General features: G+C 23.7%; 6 protein-coding genes across 6 annotated transcripts; 2 read left to right on the forward strand and 4 right to left on the reverse strand.

Moving 5' to 3' along the window:
• Positions 1–131: 131 nt before the first annotated feature.
• Positions 132–2987, forward strand: DICPUDRAFT_151413 (uncharacterized protein; the record flags this gene model as incomplete). The annotated part of the gene is made up of 3 exons (XM_003287257.1): positions 132–135; positions 1560–2386; positions 2451–2987. The coding sequence occupies 3 exons, from the start codon at positions 132–134 to the stop codon at positions 2985–2987; spliced, it is 1368 nt and encodes a 455-aa protein (XP_003287305.1).
• Positions 2988–3182: 195 nt separating this feature from the next.
• DICPUDRAFT_97668 (uncharacterized protein) lies at positions 3183–6045 on the reverse strand (the record flags this gene model as incomplete). The annotated part of the gene is made up of 3 exons (XM_003287268.1): positions 5417–6045; positions 4454–5343; positions 3183–3586 (listed from the first exon to the last, which is right to left on the reverse strand). The coding sequence occupies exons 1-3, from the start codon at positions 5704–5706 to the stop codon at positions 3183–3185; spliced, it is 1584 nt and encodes a 527-aa protein (XP_003287316.1). The 5' UTR covers positions 5707–6045.
• A 775-nt stretch (positions 6046–6820) lies between these two features.
• DICPUDRAFT_32271 (uncharacterized protein) lies at positions 6821–8068 on the reverse strand (the record flags this gene model as incomplete). The annotated part of the gene is made up of 1 exon (XM_003287269.1): positions 6821–8068. The coding sequence occupies one exon, from the start codon at positions 8066–8068 to the stop codon at positions 6821–6823; it is 1248 nt and encodes a 415-aa protein (XP_003287317.1).
• Positions 8069–8231: 163 nt separating this feature from the next.
• Positions 8232–9307, reverse strand: DICPUDRAFT_78174 (uncharacterized protein; the record flags this gene model as incomplete). The annotated part of the gene is made up of 2 exons (XM_003287270.1): positions 8232–8291; positions 8573–9307. The coding sequence occupies 2 exons, from the start codon at positions 9305–9307 to the stop codon at positions 8232–8234; spliced, it is 795 nt and encodes a 264-aa protein (XP_003287318.1).
• Positions 9308–9463: 156 nt separating this feature from the next.
• DICPUDRAFT_151417 (uncharacterized protein) lies at positions 9464–12221 on the reverse strand (the record flags this gene model as incomplete). Its single annotated transcript, XM_003287271.1, has 4 exons — positions 9464–9474; positions 9885–11531; positions 11589–11649; positions 11739–12221. The coding sequence occupies 4 exons, from the start codon at positions 12219–12221 to the stop codon at positions 9464–9466; spliced, it is 2202 nt and encodes a 733-aa protein (XP_003287319.1).
• Positions 12222–12606: 385 nt separating this feature from the next.
• Positions 12607–15259, forward strand: DICPUDRAFT_32286 (uncharacterized protein; the record flags this gene model as incomplete). Its single annotated transcript, XM_003287258.1, has 3 exons — positions 12607–12837; positions 12922–12989; positions 13063–15259. The coding sequence occupies 3 exons, from the start codon at positions 12607–12609 to the stop codon at positions 15257–15259; spliced, it is 2496 nt and encodes an 831-aa protein (XP_003287306.1).
• Positions 15260–16992: the final 1733 nt, after the last annotated feature.

Here is a 16992-nt window from a genome sequence, read left to right on the forward strand (position 1 = left end):
AAAAAAAAAAATAATGTAAAATAATATTATACTATGGGTAAAGTTAATTGGTGTAAAAAAAAAACAATTTAAAATGTAAAATAGTGTGTGTGGTTATGAAAGCTATTATTTTTAATTAAAAAAAAAAAAAAATGTGTTTTTTTAATTAAAAAATAATATAAAAAAATATAATAAATTAAAAAAACAATACATTAAAATATTTTTTTGTTTTTTTTTTTATTTAAATTTAAAAAAAATCATATAAATTGCGAATTTAACTTTTATACAGATTACCTTAAAATCAACTATATAAAGTAAAGTTTTCATCTTTATATATCTCTTCATGATATAATTTAGTAACTAATTTGTTTATGATAAAATAGTATAGAATAAACTTGGTAATGATTCTCTAAATTGTGTTTATGAATAAATTTGTTTAAATAAATATTTCAAATAAAGTTTCAGTAGGGTTATTTATAATTATATACTATTTATTTATTAGTTTTGTTAGCAACACAAAAATTAATTTTGTCGATTCATATTTAGTGAATGGCTATCAAATCAAAAAGATATTTCAAATATTATTTAAAACTCGACTTCCTACATCAAAACTAAGTATTTAGATAGTAGTTTAGAATTTGAATTGTTATATAGTTAAAAAGAAGATCACCAACAATATAGAAAGATTTATTTAAATGTTTAGTTAATATTCACTCCCCTGCTCTCAATACTTGATTTTATACATCTGGTTCCTAATTAACTATCCAAATCAAGAAGACACCAATCTATGTTATTTAAATTTAATAAATAAATATTTTAAACCCAACATTCTCTTTGTCCTTATTTTAAATTTTTAAAATTATTCTTTTTTCATTTTAAAATTCAAACCAAATTCTTTTTTTCTAAAGTTCCATTTATATACCAAACTGTTTTAGAAGCTTAGAGAATTTTCAATTTATAAATATCTTAAATGATTTTACACTCTGTAAACAATATATAAATCTACCTAAAAGCTATTTTTGGACAAAAATAATATTTAAATTTTTATATTATATAAAATATAATAAACCAATACATTTAAATAATTAAATAATTAATTAATAAAACAAATATAAAATTAAAAAAATAATCAATAAAAGTGTGTGTGTGGTAAAATTTTTTTTTTTTTTTTTTTTTTTTTTTTTAATATCTTTAATCTTTTTACACTATAGCCACAGAGTAAATACAAAATATGAAATTAATTATTAATTTTATTAATATATATTTAATTTTTTTATATTATAAAATTTATTTTTATTTTTTTTAAATTTATCATTTTTTTTTTTACTGGTAAATTTAATCATTTTTATCTTATTATTTTTTATTTTTTAACCTTTTTTTTTTTTTTTATATTATATTTTTTTTCTATAAATTATTGTACAAATATTAACCTTTAAATAATAAAATGATATTCAAAACAAGATACAATATCATTTTCTTTTTTTTATTTTTATTTATTTTAAAAATAAATTCAGATTGTAAGTTTTTTTTTTTTTTAATATATATTTACAAAATGCTAATACTTTTTTAAAAATTTAAAGCAATTAATAATATAAATTTAGATGGATTATTAAAATTAGATGAAAATAATAATTTACTTAAATCAAACAAATACACTCATCACTATAGTCAAAATCATATTGTTGACTTTTTATCAGATGAAAACAAAAGCTTGTTAAAACATATTGTAAAAAAAAATGAAAATAATATTGTTGGAATTAGCTATGGTAATGGTATGCCATTTTCAAGTGGATTACTCTTAAATGATAGATATGTTTTAACTTTTTCAAATGTTGCCGGTGATGAAAGCTTTGATGAATTAAATGTAAGATTAAACTATCAAAAAGAAATTGCCTTAAGACCCTTTTCAAACAACTTAACAGAATTAATGGACTTTGGACAAGCAATACCAATTGATGGAATTGTAGAAACCAACAGTGAAATCGGCTTCAGTATTTTAAAACTAAAATACAACACTCCAAGCTTCAATAGGGTAAATGTATCAAATAAAAAACATAAACAATCAAAACTAAAATTATTATTTAATTTTGAAAATAATGGTCCAAAAAAAGTTGCTTTAATTAATCATGAAGAACATATCAAACTATCCAATGGTGTATACTTTGATGATGCCGGTCACTTTATTGGTCTATTAAATGACCATTTCGAATTCATTAGTGCCGATGACATCAAAGAAAATAGTAAATTCTTTGAAATGATTTTAGACAATCATGAATTAGATAGCATTAAAACTGAAAAAAGATTAAGACATCATCCATTACACAAATCGAAAAGACCAAGATACCCAGGACCAAATTTACCAAACCCACATAATCCACCATTAGCAAGACACCATATTATTCCTTATGTAAGTTTTTAAAAACATCCTAATAAATTAATAATTTTATAATATTAATATTTATTAAAAATAGGGCTCAATGGATGCATTATGGCAATTATCATTAGAATACCCAAAGATTAAAGAGCTTTTCTATTTTATTAATAAAGAACCCACACATCAATATGTTGTATGGTCCTATTGGAATATCTTTGCAGGTCCAAACCCATCCTTAAGATTCCACAAAGATGAATTAGAAAAGATATTTGGAGAAGGAACTCTTGGCTATGACCCAGAAGATTCAGTTGAACCATTAAAACCAGACTCATTTAATCAAACACAATGGAATATTATGCACAAACTTAATGACCTATTAGAGTCTACATATCTACATCGTTCCAAACTTCTATCTACCTCCTCACTATATAGAAAAAACAATCAACAAAAACTCTTATATGAAACTAATTTAGTTGAATATAAGGAAAAATTGGAACAAATTTTCAATTTATTAAATCAAAACAGAATGTTTTTATCTGAAATAGGTGCATTACATGATTATAATATTGATGATTGGGCTAAATATGAAAAAAAATATTATTTATTATCACCAAGATCATATCGTGATTATTAAAAGTAATAACAAATTATAAAACTCAATAAATAAATAAATGGATAAAAAAATAAAAAAATAAATTAATAATGATAAATAAATAAAAAGATAATTTATAAATAATATTTTTTAAAAAAGTTTTATTTTTTTTTAAAAATTTTTTTTTTGTTTTTTTATAGTTTTATAGTTTATTTAAAAACCCTTTGAATATTTGATTTAATTATTTGGTACAGGTGGTGAATCGGGAATTTCCATATCTAAAATTTTTTGTTTATTATTTTTAATTTTTAATTTCTTAATGTCTTTATTTGTTTTTTCTGCTAAATATTTTGCAATTGTTTCATTTCCATAGTGACAAGCTAAACTTAAAGGAGTTCTACCCTTATTATTCTTTTCATCCAAACCTGCATTATATTTTAATAAAAGTTCCAATACTTTAAAGTGATTCCAAAATACTGCTAAATGAAGTGGAGTTGAACCATTAATATTTTTAATATTTACATTGATATTTCTTGATAATAAAAGCTCAATAATTTCTAAACGTGGCTCTTCTGTGCTGATTAAAATATGTATTGGTGCATATCCTTTGATTTCAGAGTTTGTACAATTTAAATTTACACCTTTTTCAACCAAAAATCGAGTGATTTGATCATTTTCGTTGTAGCAAGCAATATGAATTGGTTTCCAACCACCTTCACGAGATAACTCTGGATTTGCACCGCAATCGAATAAATATTTTGCCAATTCTAAATGACCTGCTGAGCATGCATGGAAGAGTGGTGTTGTACCTTGGAAATTTTGACGATTTACATCTGAACCATATTGAGAGATTAATAGTTGTGCAAATTTCAAATGGCCCTCTGCACATGCAGCATGAAGTGGTGTCCAACCCTCGAGATTATATGAATCAACTGCAGCACCTTTAGATATAAGTGATACAGCAGTTTCGATGTTTCCTTTGAATGCGGCTGAATAGAGTGGAGTCCAACCATCAAGACGTTGTTGATCGACAACTGCTCCAGAATTTGCTAAAGTTTCGACAATATTTGCAAAGTTTTCTTCAGCAGCAACATGAAGTGAAGTAGCACCATCTTGATTAACAGCATTGACATCACTACCAGCCTCTAAAAGTTTATCGACAACTTTTTTGTGACCTTTTAATGTAGCATAATGAAGAGCAGTGTTACCTTTTTTATTTGAAGATTTAACATCAGCACCAGCATCTAAAAGTAAATCTACAATTCTTTCGTCACCATTTAATGATACCATCATAATTGGAGTTGAACCATCCTTATTGATTGCATTGACATCAATACCTTGTTTCTTTACTAAAAGTTCAACCATTTGATGGTCGCCTTGTAAAACTGCTAAATGAAGGGGGGCATTACCATCTTGATCTTGAATATTGCAGTCAACGTTTTCAATTGAAAGTAAATATTGTAAAATGTCTACGTTCCTGCTAACAACTGTAAAATGTAATGGTGTACGTCCAGTATTTGTTTTTAAATTTACATTCAAATCATCAGTATACATCTTGACAATCTCGATTTGACCATCCTTGATGGCGTAATGGATAACATTCATACCATAATTATCACTAATTGAAAGAGCTTCATATGATTTAACTAAATTATTAATTGAATCTAATTCGTTTTTTCTTTTTTCTAATTCTTCTCTTTGTCTATCCTTTTGTTCCTTTTCTAATCTTTCTTTTTCTAGTCTTTCTTTTTCTAGTCTTTCTTTTTCTAATCTTTCTCTTTCTAATTTCTCTTTTTCTAATCTCTCTAATCTTTCTTTTTCTTCCTGCTGTTGTTGTGGTGTAGGTGTTAATGGTTGTGGTGGTGATGATGGTGATGATAAAGGTAATGGTGATGGTACAGTTGGGGTTGAATTAATTGGTGTTGATGATGCACTATTGGTTGGTTTATTTTGTGTTAATAATGAATTGCTTGAAGGTTGTTTTGGAATTGGTGCGCCATAGTTTATAACACTTCGGTAGGGTGATGTTGTTGTTGAGTTTGTAGTGCTATTACCATTGCTATTTAGTCCAAATGATGTTTTTGGTGTTCCTGATAATCTACTTATTGAACTATTTGGTGATTTTGATTGTTGTGGTGTTCCATTATTATTGTTATAAATAAAACTATGATCCCAATCTATAACTTTTTCTGTTGAGCCCTGTTCAAAATTAGGTTTATTTACTTGATTTGGATCCTCTACAATTGGCCATTTAATTGGGAAACCTTTTCCTATTGCAATAGTTGCCATTTTACTTAGGGTATGAACAATTTTTTGAAAATTCTTATTTTCCCATAAATCAGTTGCTATAAATAACTCTCTTTCATTAATTCCCATTTTTTTTAATACACCTAAAAAGCTAAATTTAAAAGGAAAAAAAAAAGGTATTAATATTATTTTAATTTTGGTATTGATTAATATACAATACATACGAATTAATATTTTCTAATAATTTAAATGTGATAGATGATTGCTTATTAAAACGTGGTATGATACCTGGGAACATAACATTTGCTAATTTACATAAAACTACACCATCTTTGAGGGCTTGGTGTAAATCATTGTCAATCTCTTCATTTAATACAGATTCAATCCATAATTTACATTCCATTTGCTTAGCTTGCATTTCATAGGTTTGAAAATCTGACATTGTAATTGTAACTGATCCTGCTCCAAACTTTTTACCTCCTGAAGGTCTACTTGGTCTACCATTTATTGACATTTTTATATTACTATTATGTGTAGGTTGATATGTGTTTGAGTGAAGGAGTTGTAGATATTAAATATAGAGTTTCTGTGGGGGGTTTTTATTATTATTATTACAAATTTTATAAATAAATAAATGTTTTTAAAGTCTTTTAAAAAAAAACTATTAATATTTAAAAAAAAAAATATCTTTTTTTTTTTTTTTTTCTTTTCTTTTTTGTTTTTTATTTATTTTAAAAAAAAAAAAAAAAAAAATTATTTTATTTTAATTTTTTTTTTTTCTAATTTTTATTTTTTTAAATAAAAAATTCTATGATACAAAATGTGTAAAATTAAACAATAAATAATAACAAAAAAATAAATAATAAATAAAAAGTTTTTTGTGTGAATAAAAAAGAATAGGATGAAAAATAATAAAATAAATAAATAATTTTGATAAAAAAAATAAAAAATAAAAAAAAAATGGGTTAAAAAATAAAAAATAAAAAAAAAATAAAAATAAAAAATTTTATTTTAAAATAAAATAAGAAAAAAAAAAAAAAAAAAAAATATCTTGCATGTGTGAGTTTTTGTGTGTGTGTTTGTGTGTGTACTACATATATCTATATTCATGAGTTTTTATTTTTTGATTAATTTCTTAGCACCATATATTGTGTATTTGTGCCTACATAATTATTTCCATTTAATTCATTTATTATATATGATATAATTTTTATATATATTACATATATGTAGAATATGCCTTTTATAGTCCGAAAAATTAAATAATAATTATTTTCTTTTTTTTTTCTTTTTAACTTTCTAATTTTTTTTATCACTATATTATCCATATATGTAATATATCTTTATATAGTGTATAGATTTAAATTGATTAAAAATAATAGATAAAATAGATATATAATTATAATGTTTGTAGTATTTTAGGATTTAATCTCCCATTAGAAAATCAAGAAAAAATAAAGGAGATCCACAGCTAATTTCCCAATTTTGAAAATTAATTAATTAAATTTCATAAATAAATAAATAAAGTATAAAAAAATAATTGTAACATACAATAATTTTTTAAAAAAAAAAAAATGAATATTTTACTTTTATTTTATTTAATTTAGATTGGTAAAATTTTAAAATATTTAAAATTCCTCATCAACTAAATTATTATTCTCATTTTCTTCATTATCATAATGTCTATCCAATGAAACTATTATATTATTATTGTTATTATTGTTATTATTGTTATTGTTGTTGTTAATATTATCATTGTCCATACTATTACTAAAATTATTATTACTACTAATATTTAAACTTTCATTTTCTTGATTGATTTTAATTAAATTTATATTTTCAATTGATTGATATCTTTTTTTATATTGTTCTAAAAAGATAATGATGCCAATAATAAATATGATCAAGAATGCAAATACCCAAGCTATACCAGAGAGATTGTATTGGACTAAACCAGTGATAATTGTAACCCATGAAAAGATGAAAACAAATCTACCAGAGAACCAATGGATTTTATCGGGCCATACTGGAATTGAGGATCTTGTTGGTTTATAAAAGTAATGTGAGGTGTATCCTACAACCATTACAAATGTTACCAATATAAATGTAATTAAACCCAATACACTGTGTAAAGATGTGTGGAAACCATCGTTCATAACAAAACCAATGACGATACCAGTCAATATGAAAATAAAAGCACCACCTTGAATTGTGTAGTGTAGTGGCCACCAATATTGATATTGTTTAAAGTAACGTGCGATTAAAATACCAATTGGCATTAGGACACCAAAGCCACCAAACAAAAATGCTGCATGCCACTGAATATAGTTTAGTTGAGATCCACTAGAACCCAATTTGACGGCTACAACACCAGAGTTTGATTTAGTATGTTCAACGAAATCGTTATCTTCTCCTCTTGCCCAAATAAAGTACATTGTTTTATCAATTGAAAGTTCTTTATCGCATGGGTCGTTGATTGTGTAGATTTTAGTAAAATTAATAAATGTGTATGCTTCATTTTGATATGCATCGTTAACAATTAAATCATTAAAACAACCCTGAACCATTTGATCTGGAATTGGTGGAGGTCTTGAAGATTCCTTCATATACATATCATACAATGAAAAATTCCCTTTATCAAACATACCAATTGCATAATCGGCTCCATCCATTTTCCCACCATTGCCCCATCCAATACCTAACCATGTTTTAATCTCTGCTGATAGTATAAAATTGATTGATTTCTGTTCTTTATTGATCTCCCATTGCATTACAAAATATACTCTTGGATCTAATACAACATGGGTCATACAATAATTTAAATTTATAAATAATTTAATTAATAAAATTAAAAAATAAAATTTAAAAAATTTCATTTTTCTTTTTTTAATATTTATAATTATTTAAAAATTTTATTACTTATAAAACTAAATTATTTATTTTTTTTTTTTTTTATAATTACATTAAGAAAAAAAAAAAAATATTAAATAATAAAATTAAATTTTAAAAAAAAAAAAGAAAAAAAAACCGATGTCTTTGTTAAGCAGACACCGAAATGATAATTTTTTTATGATTAGTTGATGGTGCGAATGTGAAAGTCTGTTAAAGAAAAAAAAAAATTATAAATTTAAAAAAAATAAGTTTTTTTAAAAAAAAAAAAAAATTTTAATTTATTTTTTAATTTTTGCATTAATAATCGATTATTGATCATTCAGTGAGGAGAAAGGTCATGTGCTCTCTGTATTCCAACATTAAAAAAAAAAATTAATAGTGGACTAGTATTCTTATGTTAAAATATTAACCTAATGTTTATTGAATTATTAAGACTATAAAAAAATTATAATGTGGCTAGAGGAATAAAAATTTTATTATTCAATTACTTGCTCAGTATGAATAAAATTAAATATTGGTGGATATTTTATTCCGATTTGGGCAACTAAACTTTTAATTGATATTGATAAATATGAACCATAAGGCAAAATCGAAACAAGATCTTCAGTTATTTCTATGGATTCTCGAATCTTGCCCCTGTGTGAATTTAAAAATTCTGGAATACCTTTAATTTTATTGAGATAGTATTCCTTGTGGTTTGGATGTCGATGGACAATATAATTGTTTAGTGTTATTAAATCCAAACCTTGTTTTTCTCTAATACAATCTAAAAAATTCTTATCCTGTATATATTTGTTTTTAAAATCTTTTAAATCAAGATTAGTGCTGAAGGGGTATTGAAATGTATAAGCTTTTGGTACTGTTTCTGAATATGTGGTACAGATTTTATATATTTGTCTACTTTGGTATTTCTTAATTTCTGGTAAATTGTCTGCTATCCATTGTGGTAGTATTGAATTAAGATATAAATCAAATAAAAAGGTAACTGATAAGACTAATTTTTCTTTTTCTAATTTTATAGTTCTTTTATCTTTAATTCCCATTATTACTTCTAATTTCCTGATTCTTATTTCTAATTCAGCTTTCATAATTTTAAAATCGTTTTTCAAATCTGAAAATTCTTTTCTAAAATGGTGATTTTCCTGGTGTTCTTCCTTTGAACATTTACTTCTTTTATCTTGACTCTCATCTTCCAATGAGAATGTGCTAATATCATAAGACATTATTTAAAATTTTAATTAAAATATAAAAACAAATAATGAACAAAAAAATTAAAATTTATTTAAAGGAATTTCTAACAGAAATAATTTTAAAAATTAATTAATATTATTGAAAAAAAAAAAAAAAAACATTAATTTAAAAAACATTTTCAAATTATTTTAAAAGTTTTCTCAATGTTTAAAAATATAAAAAAAAAATTGATAAATTTAATTTTTAAAAAAAAACTGATGTAATTAGAAATGATTGTATAATGGTGTTTTTTTTTTTTGTTATTAAGTAGTTATTTGGTTTTTAATATTAAATAAATTTATTAAATAAGGTTTATTTTTTTAAATTTTTTAAAATAATTAAATATTAATTTTAGCATTTCGTTCCATTCGAAAATTTTGATTTTGTTTAATAGTTTAGATTGAATTGTTGAAATATAAAATAATATGTTCCCAATGTTACTATTGTTGTTGATGTTATTGTTATTGTTTATATTATCTATATAATAGTTTAGTTCTAATATTAAAATATTTGAAAATAATAAAAAAGAATCGATGCTGCCAATCCATTTATAAAATGAATTTTGATTACCTTTTGATGATGATTCTTGAAGCACAACTTTTTCATAAAGATTAGTGCCAATGTTATAAAATTCTTGCATGGTTTCGATCGAAGTTTTAAGCATAGCTCGTAAAGAGTTAAAAAAATCAGTTTCATTCTTACTTGGGAATGGGTTTATTTTATCTAAGAGTCTTAATGTTAGTTCGATCATATTGTTGTTTTCCTTTAGATTGATAAGTTCTTTATCTTCTCTTGTGTTAAATTGTATTAGTTGGTTTAAATACTCCCTGCATTCATTCTCTACACTAATATCAATTTCTATTGATATATATTTGCTTTCCCCAATGTATTCTTTTAAAATGCTGCTTTGGTTTTCTTCGATTCCACTTTCTTCTGGTAGTTCAAGTTTCAATTTAAATGCTAAAAGTTTATTATATAATTCTATAAAGCTGGATAGTCTTGATACTGATAAAACCTTTGTATGAAATTGTGATTTATAATGCTTTTCTTTATTTTCTAATAGTTGTAACAGTTCTTTATCAACTTGATTACAATTTACTTTATCGGTAAACTTTAAACATAAATTGAGGGATATTGCCATAATTTGCTCTAAGAATATAAATGGTATTTCTAAAGCTTCAATTTCTCCATGTGATAACTTATCCCTTAACCTAGGACCGTCTGGGTAGATTAGTAAATCCAATAAATTGGATATAATGGGCTCACCAACATGTTTAATAAGTTGGTTATTAAATAATATTTCCTTTTCCTCGCTTTTGCCATTATTATTCGGAATGTTACCACTATCTGAATTTTCACCATCTTCAACTCCATTGTTTTTAAATTTATAGTATTTTGGGTTTTCATATTTTGAATAGTTGGAGTTTGATGTTGGGATTTGGAGATGCTTCTCTTCACTGAATTCAGTACTATTACTAAATGCTGAGGTTGAAAGCAATAGTACATTTGAAAGGAATAAATCTAAAGTTGTATAGAATGAAATATAATCGGCATTTAAAAATTTATCTGGTAAACTATTTGATTGGACAAAGCTAACTCTGAGTGAATGCTCTAGTTGAGGCAATAACAGTACTAGGCAAGAGTAAATACTATTAGTGTTGATATTATTATTACTATTATTATCACCATTACTATTACCATTGCTATTGCTGAGGGATTCGAAATATTTATTAAATGATTCTTTCCATATACCAACTCTACCGGGTACTATAAAATCATTATTTTCTAAAATTATATTTATTTGTTTTATATCAAAATTTAATATTAATTTGCAATTGTTTGTGGTGATTATATTTTTATTATTGAATTTTTTATTTAAATTTATGATTGGTCTTGAAATTATTTTTGTATTGTTATTAGTATTATTATTTTTATACTCTTTAAATTGTAAAGAAATTGTAAAAAGTAGATGAATTATAAACAGTAATAAAGAAAGCTCAAATTCTTGGGGTGATATGAAACCGTGCCAAATTGTATTTCGAAGATTTAAACCAATAGGGGGACCAATTAAAATTTTAAGTAATAAAATAATATTTGTACCTAAAACATCACATAAATTACCATCGTCTAATAAATCTCTTAACATTCTGCCTAATACTGGTGGTTTGTTTTCTTTATAAACCAATTTCCAAAATATAATATCACCCAATAATCTTTCTAAAATTGATAATACAATTGAAAATTCCAGTGTTATATTTTCGTTGATGTCATTACTCTGATCATTTTTAATTATCTTTTCTCTTAAAGAAATTAAAATTTCTTTAAATAAATTTATCTATACTTAAGAAAAATTATTAATATTTAAAATAAAAATTAATTTACATATATATATATCTATATAGTTTATCTATAGAGTATAATTACATTTGGTATGATATTATTTAAACCTAATTCATCCAACCATTGATATGATTCGCTTAGTATCAAGTTGTTTTTATTTTTAATTTCGTAAAATGGCAATAGTAATCTTGAAACCTTTCTTAAATGAATTGAATTTGTTTTAAAAAATTCTAAAAGTATTTGGTCACAATCATTGTCGTGTGAATTGAAATGGTTATTATTACTGCCATTGCTATCATTATTTTTTTCATCACTATTAATATTACAATTGTTGTTATTACCGCTACTATTATTTGATTTAATAAAGTATAACCAATCATTTAATGATTTATTAAAAGTTTGATTATTATATTGTATTGATTTAATTATAAGATCAACACCGTTATTTATTGTTAAATTATTATTATTTAATAAACTAGTTATTTCTATATTGGGTGAAGGGTTATTTAAAATATCACATAATAAATATTCTGCCACATTTTTTGAAATATATGATTTTTTATTCATTGTTTTTTATAAGAACTATTTTTGAAAATAAAATTATTTTTATTTAATTATTATTATTACTAGCATATATGAACTGTGTGTTTATAAAATTATTGTAATTAAATTTGTTTTTATAAAGGGTATTGAATTTAGTCCAAATGGAAATAATTTGAGAAAATTATTTATTTTTTTTTTTTTTTTTTTAAAATTTAATTTTTTTTTTTTAAAATTTTTTTTTTGATTTTTTTCTTTTTTTTTCAATTTTATTTATAATCAAATAATTAAATAAAATAAGGTTAATTAATTAATTCCTTTTTTTTTTTTTTTTTGTTTGCGTTGTATTATTATTTGTTTTCATTATATATATTTTTAGTTATATATTTTATATATACATATAAATCAAAAAATGATAGCAGCACATTGGAAAAATATTGGTAATTCAACATATATTAAAAAAGAAATTTATAGTATGGAATGGGATGTTGATTTAAAACAACAAGTAGCAGTAGCAGCACCATTCGCAGGTCCAATTGCAGTGATGAGAGATTCTACCAAATTTGTTGAAGTCAATTCACAAAATATGAAACCATACTTAAAGATTTATACAGCTGCTGGTACTTTAATGTCACAAATGATTGTAAGATTAACTATAAATAGATAATAGTAGTTTATTCGGATAGTTAATAGAAATATTTTTACTAATATATTTTAATTTTAAAAGTGGGATTCGTCAAAAAAGATTGTAGCAATGGATTGGATAGAAAAAGAAAGATTAGTTTTAGTATTACAGTAAGATCATATTAAATATAATAATAATAAAAATAATATTGGTTTTTATTAATAATTTAAATAAAATCTTTAGAGATGCAACAGTTTTAATTTATAATATATTTTGTGAACTAAAAACTCAATTTACACTAGGTGATGTTGTAAGACAAGAAGAAATTTTAGAATGTAAAATTTGGAGTGATGGTATTGTAGTATTAACATCAGCAGCAAAACTTTATTCAGTACCTTCAATTAATGATTTCTTTGAAGAGAATGGTAAAGTGATTCGTTTACCTCAAATACCAGAAGAGTTTGGAGAAAAGAGACCAGAATGGGCTATTTTAGAACCACAATTTTCATTAACCCAATCATTAGAAATCTATATGTCAATCAATGGTACATTATATTTAATCGATGAAGATAAAGTGGAAGCACAATTAGATTCAACAGATATACTTTTAAAGATGGAAATTTCACCATGTGGAAAGAAATTAGCATGTTTTGATAGAAAAGGCACATTATTAATTTTAAATATTGATGGTAGTCACTCCTCTGCTCCAGAAAGAATGGATACCAAGTCCCCTAAAGTTCCAACATTAAAGTGGTGTGGTAGTGATGGTATAGTAATGTATTGGGACTCTATAGCCAAAGAACCAGTTTTTATATTCTTTTCAAATGGCGATTGGGCTAAAATTACATTGGAACAACCAGTATCATTAGTAACCGAAATTGATGGTGTACGTATTATATCTGATACAACATCCGAATTCTTCCACAGAGTATCCGACGTAACTGTTGATCTTTTCAAGATTGGTACTACCTCGCCATCATCAATTCTCTATGATGCCACCGAACATTTTATTAATAAAAGTCCACAAGCCGATGAATCAATTCGTTCAATTCGTGACTCTTTACAGGATGCCGTCAATAGTTGTATTTTAGCTGCAGGTTATGAATTTAGTGGTGCCGAACAATCTAAACTTTTAAAAGCTGCTTCATTTGGTAAATGTTTTTTAGACAGTTATAATCCATTACCATTTGTTACAATGTGTAGAAATTTACGTGTTTTAAATGCGGTTAGACATCATGAAATTGGTATACCACTTTCAATTCAACAATTCCGTTATATAGGTATCGATGAATTAATTGATCGTCTTATCAATAGAAGAAAACATCTTTTAGCATGGAGAATCTGCGACTACCTCAAAATTAAATCAGATGTTGTACTCAATCATTGGGCTTGCACTAAAGTTAGAACTGATATTCCCGATCAAGAGCTCAGTCAAATTATTATTAAAAAGCTCGAATCTGTTCCAGGTATTTCATTTGCAAATATTGCATCACAAGCTTTCCTTTCAGGTAGAAGTAAAGTAGCAACTAAACTTTTAGAATACGAACCAAAAGCCGCTGAACAAGTACCACCATTAATCAAGATGGGTGAGAGTGGTATGGCCCTCAACAAAGCTATCGAATCTGGTGACACCGATCTTGTTTATTTAGTATTACTATCAATGAAAAGAAACTTGGAAATATCACACTTTTTAGAAGTTACATTTAGCAAAACTGTAGCATTAGATCTCTTAATCAACATGTGTAAACAAAAGAACGATCTTCCACTCCTTAGAGAAATTTATGATATTAAGGGTCAAATCAGAGAGATGTCAAATATATTTTTAACTGAAGCATTTAGAAACCCAGATTTAGATGGTAGAATGAAAGCATACCACAAAGCAATCGATTGCCTTCGTCAATCGAAAGATAAAGAAGATCAATCAACTCTTAAAAATGTTGAAGACCAAATTAAATTAGAGATGCTTCAAAAGGAATTAGAAACATCCCTTCAAGAGCAATTCGAAGGTATGTCAATTAGCGATACAATCTATAAATTAATTTCATTAAATCAAGGTAAAAGAGCCAACTCTATAAAGTCTGAATTCAAGGTACCAGACAAGCGTTTCTGGTGGATCAAAATCAAAGCCCTCTCGATAATGTGTGATTGGGAAGAGTTAATGAAATTCTCCAAAGATAAAAAATCACCAATTGGTTACGAACCATTTGTCGAGGTTTGTTTAGAACAAAAGAATCAAATTGAAGCTTTAAAATATATCCCAAGAATTACAGAATCTTTACCAAAAGTTCAATTCTATATACAAATTAGTTATTTTAGAGAAGCCGCAGATATTGCTTTTAAAGAAAAAAATGTCGATTTATTAAATTTAGTTGCTAAAAAATGTACAAATCCTGAAGTACTTAAAGTAATTGAACAAATGTTCCAACAATTAAGAAGATAAAAATAATTATAATTTATAAATTAAATAAAGTTTAATAATAATAATAACAACAAAAATAATACATAGTTTTTATTTTTTTTTTATTTATTTATTTTTTTGATTAAAAGTTAAAAGTTAAAAGTTAAAACCTTTTTTTTTTTTCAACTAAATGTACAAATATATTCATTTCCTAAAATAATATTTGTTGTTTTTATTTTAATAATCTATTTATTTGAAGCCAGTTTTTTTTTTTTTGTTGTTTGTTTGCTATTTTTTTACAAATATATTATATGGGTATATTTTATATGTGTTGTTGATGTTTGAATGATCACTATTTTAATGTTTTATTGATTATCATTTATGTGTGTCACTATAAAATATTTTCTAAATCTAATATTATGGTTGTTGTTTTTTTTTTATAATTTTTTTGTTGTTATAATGTTTTTAACCACAAATTTAATATACTTTTTTTGAAAATTTGATGCTATTTGTTATTGATTGTGTGTATGTGGGTGGGTGAGTGTGTGTGTGTGTGTGTGTTTTAAAAAAAAATAATAAAAAGAAAAATATAAAAATAATTTCTAAAAAAAATTTATATATTTAAATTTTATATATTTTTTCATAATATAGCATAAAATAAATATAATATATTCAATCTCAAGATTCCCAACCCAATTCTGTGCTCTAAAATTAACCTACATCGCTCTTGGTATATAAAAATAGTTTGATGAAAGGGGGTTTTATTTTTTTTTTTCCTTTATTTTTGTTTTTATTATTACTTTTTTTTTTTTTTTAATTATAATTTTTTTTTTTTTTTTTTTTTTTTAATAATAATTTTTTATATTTTTAAAAGATAAATGAAATTTATTAATTATAATAAATAGCAATAAAATATTTAAAAAAAATATAATAAAAAAAAAAATATTAATTTATACACCTTCATTAAAACTATATATATTTTAAAATATAAAAAATAAAAATTCATAAAAAAAAGAAAGCAAATTTTTTAAAACCGAACAAATAAAAGAGGGAAATTATAGTTTTGCTCTACAAAATAAAACTTTTAGTTTTTTCAATAAAAATAATTTTAGTGTTTTAAAAAAGAAAATGGGGCCATAATTATAACAATAATATAATTACATATATATTTGGGTAAGATACCATCATTTCAAATTATTTGTTTTTTTTTTTGGGGGATTATAAAAACTATTTTTTTTTTTTTTTTTTTTTTTTTTTTTTTTTTAATTTTCAATTTTTTTTTTTAATTTTATTTTTTTTTTTTTTGAAAAATTATCTAAAATTTCATTGATCATAATTTCAATTCAATGATAGGGATAAATGCGATGATTGTCACCATTAAATATACCATTTTATTTATTTATTTTTATAAAACACATTTTAAATAATTATTATAAAAAAAGAATAAAAAGAAAATAATAAATTTAATAATGAATTAGATAAAATAATGTGTTTTAAGTGTGCGTTAAATAATAATAATAACTATCAATATAGTATTATTTTAACCACTCTAAATTTTTGTGGTTGTATGTATATAATAATAATAAAAATAATAAAAATAATAAAAATAATAATAATAAAAACAATAATAGATATATAAAAATAAAATAAAATAAAGATATATATAGTTTGTGTGTTGATGTGGGTTTAAAATAGAATTTTCAAAAAATTCAGAAAACACACATACCCACACTAACCCACAATTTATCTTTATATAAAAATTAAAAATAGCAGTA

This window comes from Dictyostelium purpureum (assembly GCF_000190715.1).
Source record: "Dictyostelium purpureum unplaced genomic scaffold DICPUscaffold_95, whole genome shotgun sequence".
In the NCBI taxonomy this organism is placed as follows: Eukaryota; Evosea; class Eumycetozoa; order Dictyosteliales; family Dictyosteliaceae; genus Dictyostelium; species Dictyostelium purpureum.